At 40.9% G+C, this 15,619-nt stretch overlaps 1 protein-coding gene and 1 long non-coding RNA gene across 5 annotated transcripts in view; one reads left to right on the top strand and one right to left on the bottom strand.

Annotated features, from left to right (window-relative positions):
- LOC129854174 (uncharacterized) overlaps positions 1–12,821 on the bottom strand; it is a 31,012-nt gene extending 18,191 nt beyond the window's left edge. The window contains exons 1-2 of one of the 4 annotated variants that reach the window (XR_008759254.1): positions 12,422–12,821; positions 12,165–12,255 (exon numbers count right to left, since the gene is read on the bottom strand). This is a non-coding gene — a long non-coding RNA (uncharacterized LOC129854174). The remainder of the gene's footprint in view (positions 1–12,164; positions 12,256–12,421) is intronic. The other 3 variants (XR_008759253.1, XR_008759251.1, XR_008759252.1) reach the window with 3 other exon arrangements.
- A 19-nt stretch (positions 12,822–12,840) lies between these two features.
- tshz3b (teashirt zinc finger homeobox 3b) overlaps positions 12,841–15,619 on the top strand; it is a 35,092-nt gene continuing 32,313 nt past the window's right edge. The window contains exons 1-2 of the mRNA XM_055920955.1: positions 12,841–13,052; positions 13,459–13,813. Of these exons, the coding sequence (XP_055776930.1) occupies positions 13,774–13,813 (40 nt within the window). The 5' untranslated portion in view covers positions 12,841–13,052; positions 13,459–13,773. The remainder of the gene's footprint in view (positions 13,053–13,458; positions 13,814–15,619) is intronic.

The raw sequence follows: 15,619 nt of genomic DNA, 5'->3' as shown, positions 1-15,619 counted from the left end.
ACACACCGCCAAAGACCATGACGGACACGCCACCTCCAAATCGTTCCCGCCCCAGAGTACAGGCCTCGGTGAAACGCTCATTCCTTCGACGATAAACGCAAATCCGACCATCACCCATGGTGAGACAAAACCACGACTCGTCAGTGAAGAGCACTTTTTGCCAGTCCTGTCTGGTCCAGCGACGGTGGGTTTGTGCCCATAGGCGACGTTGTTGCCAATGATGTCTGGTGAGGACCTGCCTTATCTTCTTATGGCTGCAATCCCGTTAACCTTTTACGGGGGCAGCCCGACACCGGTACACTTATGACAACATCCAGCTCAAAGTGCACGGAGCGAAATTCAAAATCTATTTTTTTTTTATATTTAACTTTCACACATTAACAAGTCCAAGACACCAGATGAAAGGTGCACATCTTGTGAATCAAGCCAACATGTCCGATTTTTTAAATGTTTTACAAGGAAGACAAAATATGTAAATCTATTAGCTAACCACGTTAGCAAAAGACATAACTTTTTCTAACTCCATCGGTTTCTTACTCCATCAGGTGCTATCACAAATTCGACCAAATAAAGATATAAATAGCCACTAACCAAGAAACAAATTCATCAGATGACAGTCTGATAACATATTTATTGTATAGCATATGTTTTGTTTGAAAAATTTGCATATTTCATGTATAAACCATAGTTTACATTTCAGCTACAATCCGAAATTGCACCAAAAGCAGCCATAATATTTACAGACACCAACGTCAAATAGCTAATTACTCATCATAAAACATTTCTGAAAAATACATAGTCTGCAGCAATTGAAAGACAGGCATCTTGTGATCCCAAACAATATTTCCGATTTATTAAAAGTTTTACAGCGCAAACAAAATGTATCTATATCTATATGTAACTATATTGAAAAAACATACATTACGATGATATGGTCACATGTAGCAAAAAAAATTAGAGCCGGAGACGTTAGCCGTTCGTTACCAAGGCAAAACAAAAGTCCATCCCACTTCCTCCAGAGTACCGGAAGTGGACGGTCAGGACAAAGAAATAGTTTTTTTTCCACCACAGAACAAGATGAGCAGAAAAATTTCTTCTCTGACATCCTCTTTACACCAATAGGAAGACGTATAGATTGTCAGCAGACTCCTAAGTGTTAAGACCATGTATAGGCATCAAATTGAAAAGAGCATCGATTTCTGACATTTTACTTCCTGGTCAGGAAAAGTGCTGCAGAAGGACTTCTGTTTCACGCAGAGAAATAATTCCAACTCTTTTAGAAACTAGAAAGTGTTTTCTATCCAAAAAGAATAATAATATTCATATTGTACGAGCAAGATTTGAGTAGGAGGCCATTTGAAATGGGCACGATTTCACTGGCTACTGAACACTTTGCCTTGCAGCCATAAGAAGTTAACGGGATCGATATGACAACAGCCAGTGAAAGTGCAGGGCGCCAAATTCAATCAACAGAAATCTCATAATTATAATTCCTCAAACATACATGTATTTATACCATTTTAAAGGTAATCTTGTTGTTAATCCCACCAAAGTGTCCGATTTCAAATAGGCTTTTCAACGAAAGCACCACCAAATCACAGAAAAATTCAGCCATTTTTCCAGCCAAAGAGAGGAATCACAAAAAGCACAAATAAAGATAAAATGAATCACTAACCTTTGATGATCTTCATCAGATGACACTCATAGGACTTCATGTTACACAATACATATACTGTATGTCTTGTTCGATTAAGTTCATATTTGTATCCAAAAACCTCAGTTTACATTGGCGCCATGTTCAGAAATGCCTCCAAAATATCCGGGGAAATTGCAGAGCCACGTCAAATAACAGAAATACTCATCATAAACTTTGATGAAAGATACATGTTTTACATAGAATTAAAGATACACTTGTTCTTAATGCAACCGCTGTGTCAGATTTCAAAAAGCTTTACGGCAAAACTCAATATTCAATCATCTGAAAACAGAGTTCAGCCACAAAAGCAAGCCATACAATTACCCGCCAAATTGCGCAGTCAACAAAACTCATAAAAAAACATTCTAAATCTTCACTTACCTTTGCTGATCTTCTTCGGCATGCATTCCCAGGACACCCATTTCCACAAGAAATGATAGTTTTGTTCGGTAATGTCCATCATTTATGTCCAAGTAGCGTGTTTGGTAAACAAATCCATCGTCAGGAAGCGCGTTCACTAAAAGCTGACGAAATGTCCAAAAGTTCCGTAACAGTCAGTAGAAACATGTCAAACGATGTATTGAATCAATCTTTAGAATGTTTTTAACATAAATGTTGAATAACGTTCCAACCGGAGAATTACATTGACTTCAGATGAGCGATGGAACAGAGCTCCCTCTCATGTGAACACGCATGGTCAAAGAATGGTCAAGTCATGGCAGACCTGACTATTTCCCCTCTCATTCGGCCCCCCTTCACAGTAGAGGCATCAGACAAGGTTCTACAGACTGTCGACATCTAGTGGAAGCCGTAGGATGTGCAAACTCATCCATATCTCGCTGTGATTTCAATAGGATCTTGGTTGAAAATCGACAAGCCTCAGAATTTCCATTTCCTGTTTGGATTTTTTCTCAGGTTTTTGCCTGCCATATGAGTTATGTTATACTCACAGACATAAAACAGTTTTAGAAACTTCAGAGTGTTTTCTATCCAATACTAATAATAATATGCATATATTAGCAACTATGACTGAGGAGCAGGGCGTTTACTCTGGGCACCTCTGTGCACCTTTCATCCAAGCTACTCAATAATACCCCTGCAGCCATAAGAAGTTATAACAGGCCTACAAGCCCTCAGTCCAGCCTCTCTCAGCCTATTGCGGACAGTCTGAGCACTGATGGAGGGATTGTGCTTTCGTGGTGTAACTAGGGCAGCTGTTGTTGCCATCCTGTACCTCTCCCGCAGGTGTGATGTTCGGACATACCGATCCTGTGCAGGTGTTGTTACACGTGGTCTGCCACTGTGAGGACAATCAGCTGTCCGCCCTGTCTCCCTGTAGCTCTGTCTTAGGCATCTCACATTACGGACATTGCAATTTATTGCCCTCGCCAGATCTGCAGTCCTCATGCCTCCTTGTAGCATGCTTAAGGCACGTTCACGCAGATGAGCTGGGACCCTGGGTATCTTTCTTTTGGTGTTTTTTAGAGTCAGTAGAAAGGCCTCTTTAGTGCCTTAGTTTTCATAACTGTGCCCTTAATTGCCTACCGTCTGTATGCTGTTAGTGTCTTAACGACCGTTCCACAGGTGCATGTTCATTAATTGTTTATGGGTCATTGAACAAGCGTGGGAAACAGTGTTTAAACCCTTCACAATGAAGATCTGTGAAGTTTTGGGGATTTTTACGAATTATCTTTGAAAGACAGGGTCCTGAAAAGGGGACGTTTCTTTTTTTGCTGAGTTTACATTGTATACTTAAAAGGCTGAGGCTACGAATGTGGAGTTTTCACCCCGTCTCGCCCTTTCCCGCCCCTACGGAAACATCTTTCTCAAAGCTAAGGTTCCAGATCACGTTATGCGCATGTGTTGCTTTACGCACAATACGTAGCTACTACACACACTCCACCTCCCATTACGTTTCTCTGTTTACTCACCCTCTTCTGAACCACGATGATGTAGCCTCTGTCTCTGCCTCGTATTTCTGAACAACTAAAATAAAAAAGCCTGCAGCGATTTGAACGAACATTCCCAAAACTATTTATTGAAGGTTATACGACCTTCTCTGTCTGTCGTAACGGATATTGCAGTTGCTCAAGCAGGATGCAGTCCCTACACGTTGCATTGGAGCAAAAACCATCAGTGTTTTGTGTGATGATGTAGGCTAATCTTTATAGTTGCTGCCATGTCGTAGCCACTAGCCAGAGTTCTTGAAAAAAGAATGTCTCTCCCCACTTGAGTTTTGCATTGGGCAAAAACCTGTCTGCGTTTGAACTTCTCAATGATCGTGCAAGTACCACACGAGTAGGCTACCTAGCTGTTCCACCTCAATTTTGACTCCCTGTATGAGTCTTGCTTGCGTTTGATATGCTTGCCTAAATATACTGTTGCAACAGACAACAAAGTTTGTAAGAACATGTCCATCATATCTTTTGTCTAGGCTACAACATGAAGTCATGCTTGAGACATGGAATGCGTAGTTCGAACACGTCGACCGTATCTTCAGTGTACACCATGAAGTTTCCCACTCCATGTCAATGAGGGAGCAGTGGGAGCTCTGAGCAGAAGCTACGTATGCAGCAGCTACTGTATGTAAAAAAAACACTCCCTGCAACCTGAAAATAAATGTTCCCAGAACAGACAAAATGTTCACGTCCATTCTCAGAATGTTTCAACAACGTTCAGTTTTACCGGTCAAGAAACATAAGGCTTCGTTCCCACAACCAATGTGAATCAAAAAACACATGTTCCCACACCTTCCAAGGAACCAAATATGCTAGCTGGGATAGCATGCGCTCAAGCACAATGTGAAGGCTATTTTTGAATGTTCAATTAAACGTGCTGTTGTCACCGAGCTAGAAAATGTTGTTCCTTGAAAGTTTTTTAAACATGCGCTGAGAATGTTCCAAAGCCAAGCAACTATCCTGCACCGTTCCCAGGAAGCTGTGGGAAGGTTGTATGCAGAAATAACCACAGGACAGGCACACGCTCACCGAGCTCATAGAAACATATGCTTTTCAGAACGTTGTGTCCTAGCTGGGATGCCTATTTGGCTTCACAATAGATGGACTCCAATTCAGAAAAGAACTTCAACCACAGTTTGTGTTTCTATAAATAATACTACATACCCACAAAAAGTACAACAAATATGTTGGTGGCATAACATTACAATCTGTCCTTTTACAGTAGGAGTATGTTTAAAGGCAAACTGTCATGTATGTAAGTCAATGCCTAGCAAAAACCACACACTACAGTGAAAGCAGAGCCTGTACAGTACTTTACTGTAGGAAAACCCTCCTAATGACTTGACCATGTGTGTCTGGCTAGGCCTGTGATTCAGCTCCCTGCTGGTGACATCACTGCAGACTGATAGCGTGGGCTTTAACTAGGTGATCTCATCTCTTCTTCATTTTTTACATTTAAACAGACACTCTTATCCAGAGTGAATTACGGGAGCAATTAGGGTTAAGTGCCTTGCTCAAGGGCACAACAACAGATTTTTCACCTAGTCGGCTCGGCTCGGGGATTTCAGTTACTGGTCCAACGCTCTTAACCGCTGGGCTACCTGCGCCCTACATCCTTAGCATGCAGCTCAAAGCTTTATTCCATCAGTCTAACATCATCAGCATCTATGTGTTGTGTCTCTATCTGTGGCATTATCAGAGAAATGGATGTAACAGCGTAGGGTTAGTGACAGGACATGATAATTCAGTGGTCAACCCCATTTAACTCTAAATATACCGAGACATGAGAAATGCGGGCACTTCCTAAATGCTGGAGAAGATCATCTGTCATTTTGCATCCTTATCTGTTCTAAGTGGGTTTACTGTACGGTGTGCACGTCAGGGGTGGCTTGCATTAAGAAAACAAAACAAAAATGGCCAGTTTTTCCCTTTTTTATTCGTGCTTGGTTCCCTGTTTGTCTGGTTCTCATCGGGGGTAAACATTTGTTCCAGTTGTAGATCTTGCAGAGCTGGAACATGAATCACAGACGAGAAGAGGAAACCACACTGACAGCTGCAGCTCATTACCGGCACTATTACTGATATAGGGGGCTGCTGGGGGAAATTCCTCCTGCCACAGAAAGCGTTCCTGTTTACCATACACCGCCTAGGATCAGGACCTACACACACTCCCACCCAGACATACTGTACCAAAACACACGGGCACATGCACACGCTGCATACATAGAAGCATGCACAGACACACTGCATGCACGCATGCACTCACACATGCAGACGCACACACACACACACACACGCACGCACGCACGCACACACACACACACCCTCTCCTCTTTCTATCTCTCTCCTTATCTTCCTTCATCCCTCACCCTCCCTCCCTCTCCGTCTTCCTTTCTACCTATTGCACTCCCTACTTGTCCATTGCACTCCCTCCATCACTCTCTCTTGCTCGCTCTCTCTGTCTTTACTCACCATAAGGAAGGATTGACTCACAGCAGTACCCCATGTCACATGGCTCATCCAAAACCCACAATTCAGTAAACTTTACATAGTTTTACTTCTTTTGTTTGATTTTCAAACAAGCAAATTTGTTTAACACATATTAACAAGCGGCAATATCTTCATCCTGTGAAAATGAATTAGAAGTTAGCCTACACGTTAAATTGATTAATGGGCTGGGGTTAATTCTATTCAAATTCAGTCAAATCTGGAGTAAACTTAAATTCCAATTCCAAATCTTTGTCATGGAAACATGTTAAGGAAAAATGGAAAACGTCAGTTTACTATCTGAATTGGAATAAAAATGGACCCAAACCCAAAAAACTAACCATGAAAGTTTCAGCAACACATTACGCTGAGAAAAGGCAATGCATTATCTGCTGTGTCAATCAACTCAATAGATGTGGTTGAATAAAATTAGAGCATACTGCAACGTCTCTGATGGAACAATACTGACACAACAACATTGTATACTAGGCGACACTGCTCTCCACCTCATTGGAGAGGAACCTAGGTCTATTTCCTGTATTGCAGACTGGATCAACAACTAAACTGCTGAAACAACAGCGGTGTTAGGTCTGGCTGTGACACAGGCTCACTTGATCCAATGGGTTATTAATGTATTCATTTCTCACCATTCCCCCCCAAAAACATAAATCAAGCACAGCAAAACACCACCTTGTATTCTGACTTGTCCAACCCTCTTTGACCTCTGCCAATTTTTTTTTTATCTCATTTTGGTTTAACTTTGTAGATCAGACTTTAATTTTGAAGCGGGTCTCTGGGACAGTGATGAATAGGGTACATCAAGGAGGGCTTAAATTACCCTCTCCCTGGTGGCTAGCGGCCGGGAGGGTTGGAGGGGGAGGCTTGGTGACCTAGTAACAGACAGAGAAAGAGGGCTGGTCAGCACTTGCCCTCTCAACCCTGCAAGCTCGCACAGCACACCCAGCTATGGAAAAGAGGGAGGACGCTGGGAGACAGAATAAAATACCTGCATCCACTACCTGTAACATTCCATCTCTGTGTATTCAGTCAAAGTGCAGGATATGTCTTGTTGGGATGACTTTGACTGACTTTGGAGTTGCTTTGGATGATAACTCTGCCCTAAATTGGAGTTGCCCTCTTATGCTAACAGCTGCGAAAAACTAAGAAAAATTATTTTATTTAAATAAATTGTGACAAAAATAATTTCATATGTTATTTCATATTTGACCTCTGAACATGGAAAATGGTCGCTGGCAATCACCTTCTCTTCTTCTGTGGGTTCGATTCCCACGGGGGGCCAGTACAAAAAAAAAGTATGAATGTATGTACTTGTAAGTCGCTCTGGATAAGAGCGTCTGCTAAATGACTTAAATGTAATGTAAATGTAAAGAAAAAAGGTAGATTCATGAACTTTGATCATGTTAACTTCCCCTGAGGAGTATGTAGCCTGGAAGGAGGAAGAGGGAGGTAACCTTAATAAATACAAATCCATATATATATATATATATTTATATTACTGATCTCAGAAATACCAATAGGCTTAAAGTCCTCTTTCCACGCATTAGAATTTCCTTTGCCAGAAACCTCTTGTTTCCATTATAGACACCAAATACTTCCCCTCTTCTTCTAGGAGGCTATAGCCAATCCCTTCCTTGCGAATTTTATACAGTCTACTAGGAACAAGTGTGCCGTGAAGCTGAATGGATCAGACGAGCGCACTCTCTTCGCCAATGTGATCACTATAAAATCCCCGATGGTGCACACAGAGATATATAAAAACACTATTTACAAATCCCATTCTTATCTATTCATACTCCAGTTCTGTTTTATTTCCCAAATATCCCTTTTTAGAAAAGTATATACATGGCTGCAAGCCCGTCCTCGATCCCAGGACCAAGAATAGGTTTTGCAACTGTGTGATGCGCGCCTCCATGGGTCCCGCAGCGCTGCTATCATATGACCTAGCCGACCCTGGTGCGGCGCAGCTGACTTCGTCGCCACCACGGGAGTCTATTGCAAATATTCCCGGGGGAGCTATGGTCACAGTAGCGGCAATTATAAACCTTTATGCGTTAAAGATGTTATCTCAAACTGCAGGTTATAATGGCTTTATGTAAGCCTCTGGTGAGTTTGTGAAAGTGATGGTTCACCTCGCTCTGTGTGCGTCAAGCGGGTGCTCCAAATAACGCCCCAGCTAATTATTTGCCACTTGCTCGGCTGCGTAAACTCGAGAGGTCCTACAACACAGTTGGTGTGGTGCATATAGTAAATAATCATACGAGTATCATGTTGGTAACGTTGTCCTGCCATTATAGGGAACATTGATCAAATAAGTTAGTTTGGTCGATGGACATATCGTAGGCCTACTGATATTCCCAATATCCAATGTGGGCTAGATATATTTACCAAATGTAGTGCAACGAATGGAATTAAAAAGTAATTAACAATATGCTATTTGATCAATGTAGTTGCATTGTTTGCTCTTTGGGATTTTAGGCTGGGTTCTGTAAAAGCACTTTGTGACATCTGCTGATGTAAAAAGGGCTTAATAATTACATGAACATGTTGCTTGATTGATTGATAGATTATTTTAAAAATTACACAAACAAATGAAAATGTATATAATTTCAGTGTTTTTGAAACAAAAATAGTCAACGGGCTTACATTATAATGGTAAAGCCCAGGTATGTGTGGAAAAAAGTGATGCGCACAGCGAATACACACACCGTGCCACCCCCAAAAATAATTATACAAGCAGTAGAAACAGCACAGTAAATTAGGCGGAATCAGAAGTAACTTTTGATGAATTATTTTTTGGGGGGCCAGCCTATTCTATAGCACCACCGAAGTCTTCAACCATCAAATATAAATCGAGTTGACTAAAACGAAAAAACAAGTTTGATCGGTATGGAATAAAATAGCACCACGTTTAGCCAACACAATAATAGTAAAAATTACAAAAGTACCAGATTTTACCAAAGAAAAATGACTGGGCCAAATGATTTATAGTCATTAACAAAACTTGGCATTAGAGGCAACATGAGATAGGCTACCCAAAATCATATGAAACGTCCAGGAGGGGTTCGGATTCTTCTCGAACACTGATTTGATCATCATGCAATCTTTGATAAGTCTCTGTCTTATTCTCCCTAAAGGAAAAGGGAGGTCTAACGATAGTTAGATATATCCAAAACAGGTGTTGGAGTAACGGGGGCGTTATGGGGGAAGTTGCTCTAAGCTCTGAGTAACAAAATGGAGTTGAAAGTTAACAAATTAATATCACAAATATATATCAAGAAAAGTATCTCACTTTTAACTTAGCATATGTGCATATGGAAATTGACAAAATGTATTAAACACATTGGAAATGAAACAGACATTTTTTTCCCCTTGTTTTTGTCTATAAAGTATGTTACAAGGTAAGGTCTGCAAAAAACTTGCTGTCTGTGCCATGCGTGGGCGTTATAAAACCAATAATTCTAGCTGTACGATTTTTTTCTTCTGTAGCCTATTATGAACAAGAATGTGCGGGCATAAAGCCAGCTTCGTTTGAATCCTACATTGTCTAAAAGTTAGCATAAGTTGACTTAATGAACAGACCCATTATTGTTGTGCATGTGCACGCAAATACACTTCACCTTGATAATTGCACAGTAGAAAACAGTATCTGAACGGAAATATAAATTCATTTGCCTCTGCAGACACCATGGTCACGCGAATCATTGTCACAGTTACAAACAGAGGTGCTGATGGGAGTTACATGTCAACGAGCAAAAAAGGGCAAGACGCTAAATATGTGCCCTCTCCCCCATCTCTCTCCCTCTTTCCTTTTCTGTCTTCTGTCCCACACACACAAACACGCACGCACACACACACACACACACACACACACACACACACACACACACACACACACACACACACACACACACACACACACACACACACACACACACACACACACACACACACACACACACACACACACACACACTCACAGAGAGAGAGACACACACATGTACCAAAGGGTAATTTACTGTAAGATACTTGTCGAGAGAATGACTGCACTTATTGCATTTTTAAGGATAAGGTGTAGGCCTTGGCTAGAAAAAATAAACAAAAGTCCCACAGAAGCCTACCAAGCAAAGCTCGCAGCCTTAGTTTTCAAATAAAGGGTAATTCCAAAATATATTTTCATGTTTTTTAATAATAATAATAATAAACATTAAATACTGTTGTAGTTAACAAACTCCTAACAACAGAACAAACATCAGTAAGAACAATCCTTTTTTTTGGCATGCTTCTTCTATACTTCTGGTTTACTTAATGTTATATATAAAGTTAAGTTTAAATAATCATAAACGTCATTATAATTCCAACTTTTTAAGGAATCCATATCTGAAGAAAAGAGCTGTAGTTAGCCTCGTCACATCCTTGCAAATATAAATATAGGCTTAAATGTGCTACACTGCTAAACACGGAAACTAACTCTAACTGTATGACTCACGAGCTTCAACTTTTGTTTTAGCGGGGAAATTATTGCGGTCTTTTTTAATTCAATAGACCTATCCAAAGGTGTAATGGCATGCACGTTTGGCCTAACCTGTAAACATAATGGCCTGAATCATATATCTGCAAACAGAATGAGGGATATGACGACTTTCTATTTGGCATTGTATACAACGAATGAGGCAGAAACATGTTCAAGATAAATCATATTATTCAAAACAATAGCGTTTTGTGACGTTAATCTTGAAGTTGAAATGCTGTACTGGTCACTCACTCGTAGCCACACACACACACACGCACACACACACACATGGGCATAATTGACATCTTTACATTTTACTTCACGATCCCATTTTTTAAAATGTAAATATGGCTCATGTATTGTAGCCTTTACTTATGCCAGTGGCACACTCTTTTCAAGAGGGAGCGAATGATTTAGAGTAGATTAGAAATGTAACCTAATACTGAACTGAAAGTAAAGTAACGCCAAGAGAACGGTCAAGTTATCCATTTGCTATGCACTATGCACTACTGTAAAATTGTATGCAAAAAAAGAAGAAAAAGCTCACATTCTTCAACATTGTCTTGGAAACATGTTGCATCATTCTCAGTAGTATATTTCATAATAGGCCTATTGAATACTGTACAGATGTACAGACAATCCTTTCCGGTTGTCTTCCGCAACTCATGTTGTCCTCAGCACCATTATGATATATCAGTCAGCCTATCTCAAGTAAAGTGTTCTATTGCGCTTTGGCGCTTTGCCTTTTGGTGCGTTCCCAAAAAGCACCACTTTTACGCGTCTTTACGCACAAACCAAATACAACTTTTGGATACGATGTTTTTAGTCCGTCTGAGACAAAATGTGTATATGGTTTCCATAGTTTGCGTTTAAAAAATCATAGTGATTCTTTGAGGTAGCAGTGGCTTTCCACAGTTGACAGTAGGCTTCAGACGACTAGAGGCAGAGAGGCGCACAGCTTTACATAGCCCACTGTCTCAATGTAATGCTAGTGAAAAGCTACCGATTGCATCACATCTGCATTGATTCCCTTTTGATTTCTTGTATTAGGAAATGAGAATGTCGACCATTAGACCACTGAAAACCTCCAGCTTGTTGACCAAAGCGAATGTGTCATAAATGAAGAGGCGCTATGCGGAGGCTGTTGTGTCTACTGAGAGGCGTATGGTCGGTGCGAGTGTGCAGAGCGTGTGACACTGATGGATGCGCCAATGGTTAGACGGACAGATGCTTGGGCGGATCTAACGGCATGCAGTGGTATAGTGGCATACGCAGCGAGATTAGGCTAAAACATCCGGAATCAGTGAAAGACTGCTCTTTCTCATCCCCCAACAAGCCTGGCGAACGGAGAGGAGATCTTGTTCCTGTCGAGCGACTCCCCTGCCGGTCAGATGTTTCTGACTATTGACTAGCATGAGACTGGGAAACCACGACACGGCAAAGACACCGACACACACATCTGGCAGAGGAAAAAAATCCTTTGACAACTTACCGCGTTCTGGTTTTCGAGAAAATAATTTGCGTCCACAGTCATAACCTTTGCAGCAGACGGCGGACCAATTGTATTCTATCTTGAAGATGATCTGAAAAAGATGGGACAATTTATCCACTTTCACCCTAAATAATACAGAAAATGATCTGTAAAGTTTTTTCTTTACTGTGAGGGAAACATTTGAAAGAAAAAGCTGATAGTGCCTGTGATGGTCCCAAATCTGAAGGATGGGGATGTGTGCGTCGTTTTGATCTTACCGTTAAAAAAAAAACTAGCCTATTATTCTTTCCATTCTGTATCAACAAAAACAAGGAGAGCGCATGATTCGGATTTTGTGCCTGACTCACTTGAACAGAAGAAGGCATCTTGCAGTAAGGAGGACTCGTCTGATTCGCTGTTGCTGTTTTAAATAGCTACTATCAGCCACACAAAGAAGAGGAAAAAGTGCTATTAGCAGCCAAGAAAGTGTTTGGCAATAGCTGCTGATCCATGCTCTCAGAGCAGCTGAGGCACAGCACGAGTCCATCCCCTCCTTCTGATGTACATTATTACAACAAGGGATACCCAATCAAGCACGTATCTCATCGATTCGAACTGCTCTCAGTGGATTTTGAACGCGCTTGGACAAAATAACGGAGCGAGCCAGCGTGTGGGCGACAAGTCCGTCCATCTCTTCTTTCAACCTTTGTCTTTACCGCTCTATCTTAAAACAATATATATATATATATATATATATATATTTGTTGATGTTTTAAGGGGACTTGGAAACACTGGGATTTTCATACGATGGCTACAGCGACGCTGAGATGCTGCCTTGCTGCTTTTTAAATTGCGTGTGATTACCAGAATCAAAATCCTCATGGATAACGCAGTTAATCAACCGATTGAGTAAGTATGCCATTAACATCTAGTCAACATTAAGATAGTACAATAGCCAAGGGAAGAATACAATGTTTTGTTTCCATGTGTAGCCAAAGAGTGGAACGGTGCTCTCCTCCTTACAGTTATGCTATTGTATCCGCATTTGGTCTCCAGCATGCATGGATGACTTTTGAAAATGCTCATGAATGATTTCTATCAAATAGCAAAGCTTACTTTTTATTCTGTATAGAACTGTGTAGATCGTATCTGACACCGTTCTGGGGCTGTTGGTGAGGGACAGCAGACATGTGATGCTTATATGACAAGAGCTAGCTAGCCATTGGAGGTGCAAGGCACAATAAATGTGACAGCGCTTGATGTTTGCCCCTGTTTGCAGACTTTGAGTGACGCGTTCATTTCGTTTTCCTTTAAGCTTGCCTGTTGCAGCCTCCAACACGGAGTGAGAATCACATTGAGGCTGAAGAATTTTTTTCCCCCACCACTGTACTCCCGGTCTCCACACACTGTGATATCCAAGTCGAACAGGAAAAAGAAAAAAACGCTTGTTCTTCATCTTCAGATCTACCCTTTCTTCAATGTCTGCATTTTTGTTTGAAAACTGCCGATCTATGTCAGCCTTCTGAAAGCGCCCCGGGTACCGTGTAAGGAAGCGCCTCTATCAAAGAAGAGCGGACGAGCTAGGGATCTCTGGGGCTAGAGAAGAACTCTTCAGAACCCCGAAATAAGAATGCCGCGGAGGAAACAGCAAGCGCCCCGGCGTGCAGCAGGTACGACTCTATGATATGCATGTTATCACCTCTGTTTTTACTACGACTGCTGCGGTATTTCCATTGCCTTCACTGGTCCTACCATGTATAGTACTGAATCATGTGCGTGTAGCTACATTGTAGCGTAGGCTACAGTGGGAGGAAATGGCAAATACCCATTCACTCAAAGAGGGATGGTTAGGCTACTAGCTATTAGTTTTTTTTTGTACTTTCCCTTTGAAGGGGATGTGCTTTTTTTTACAACCACGTAGACCACGTTTGATACTAGCCACGTACTATTTTAATAGTCAATTGCATTATCAGCATACTTACATAGCCCATTACATAGCCTAGTTATTGGCAACATTGTTTAAATGTTCTCAGTATATAATTTTTTTCCAACTTCTGGGGCAACAATGATTCCATTCGATAAACGATCTGCTAACAACAGTTCTCGGAAGACATAAAAGGTTTCCAGGCCGTAGCTCTATCCGACTAGTCAAAGACAACTTCAGCTTTGATATGTCTCTCCCTTTTACCCTATTTTAGCCTACTCTCCCTTCCTCCCTCCGTAGGGTGCAGATATTGACTCCTTGAATTAGAGATCTATAAAGAAGCGCAAGGAAAAGGGGGCTCGTGTCAGCTGACTGTCATGATTTCCTTTGATGCTGGTTTGGGGCTTTGTGCATGCTAAAACATTTGATCACAAAATGTCAACTTTCGCCTAGTTTCCCTTGGTTGATTTCTCCTTTCTGGGAAATACTTAAAGATTATTTCGCAGCCGACTCTAGGGGAGACGTGGACTGGAAGAGGCTTTAATGGACAATTGCCATCTTTGATTTGACGGCTGATTGATTGCCCGTCATTTGGCTTGTCTTTGATCTATTCTTTCCGGATAAACACAAATAAATCACTCCCCATAGCAACGCCGGTTCACGTGACGTCATGTCTGGTATGACAACTAGCCATTTAAAACATCTTTAATTGCTTCTTTTGTACTTTTCACGTCGTCAGAGCCAAACCCCACATTTCATTTTATTTTCTCTCTCTTAAACATAGAGAATAAACCAAACTGACTGTTCAACATAGGCTTTAATCAAATCTTACTTAGGTCATGGAACACATATATTCTACTCTATATAAATAATTAGGGTATGCTACAACATGGTAGTTACTTAGCTACCATTGTGTTGTAAAACATTTTTTTATTTGAATCAGACTTCTGTTCTCATACTGTTGCTATATGACTGGAACTTCTGGATTTTATGTCTGCTGTTGAAAGTATTGTTTGAAGCACCAGTGTGTTGAAGAATACAGGCTACCTGTTTTAAGATTCAATAAGTATTATTCTTATTTGTGAGACATGTGCTTCATTACCGTCACAATATAGGCTGCATTTACCTATATGCTTTAAAGTGTAGTTCAGTTTTCTGCAACATAGCCTACATGTAAATAAATCTCTACTAATGTAACTTTTAGCCTATAACAAAACTATAACAAGCACCAAAGTCAAATCCCCTTAAAATATACTATCAAAATTCAATATTATGCAATTATTATAGTAATCCAAACACTTGCTCACTTTACTACACACACACACACACACACACACACGCAAACACACACACACATGCACACTCACATTCAGACACAAACAATTGTATCTTGCAAGCACACACAGTGTTTCTATGAAAAATGTAACTATTAGGCCTAATCGGGAGACGGAAGAATGGTTTGCTCCATCAGAATGACCCGTCAAAGCGACTTTGTTTCATTTTTGATTTAATTGTCTCCCTTCTGACAGCCACATTCATCAATGGCTCTAAT

This window comes from Salvelinus fontinalis, chromosome 4 (genome assembly GCF_029448725.1).
Source record: "Salvelinus fontinalis isolate EN_2023a chromosome 4, ASM2944872v1, whole genome shotgun sequence".
NCBI lineage: Eukaryota > Metazoa > Chordata > Actinopteri > Salmoniformes > Salmonidae > Salvelinus > Salvelinus fontinalis.
This window is presented reverse-complemented; position numbering and strand designations above follow the sequence as displayed.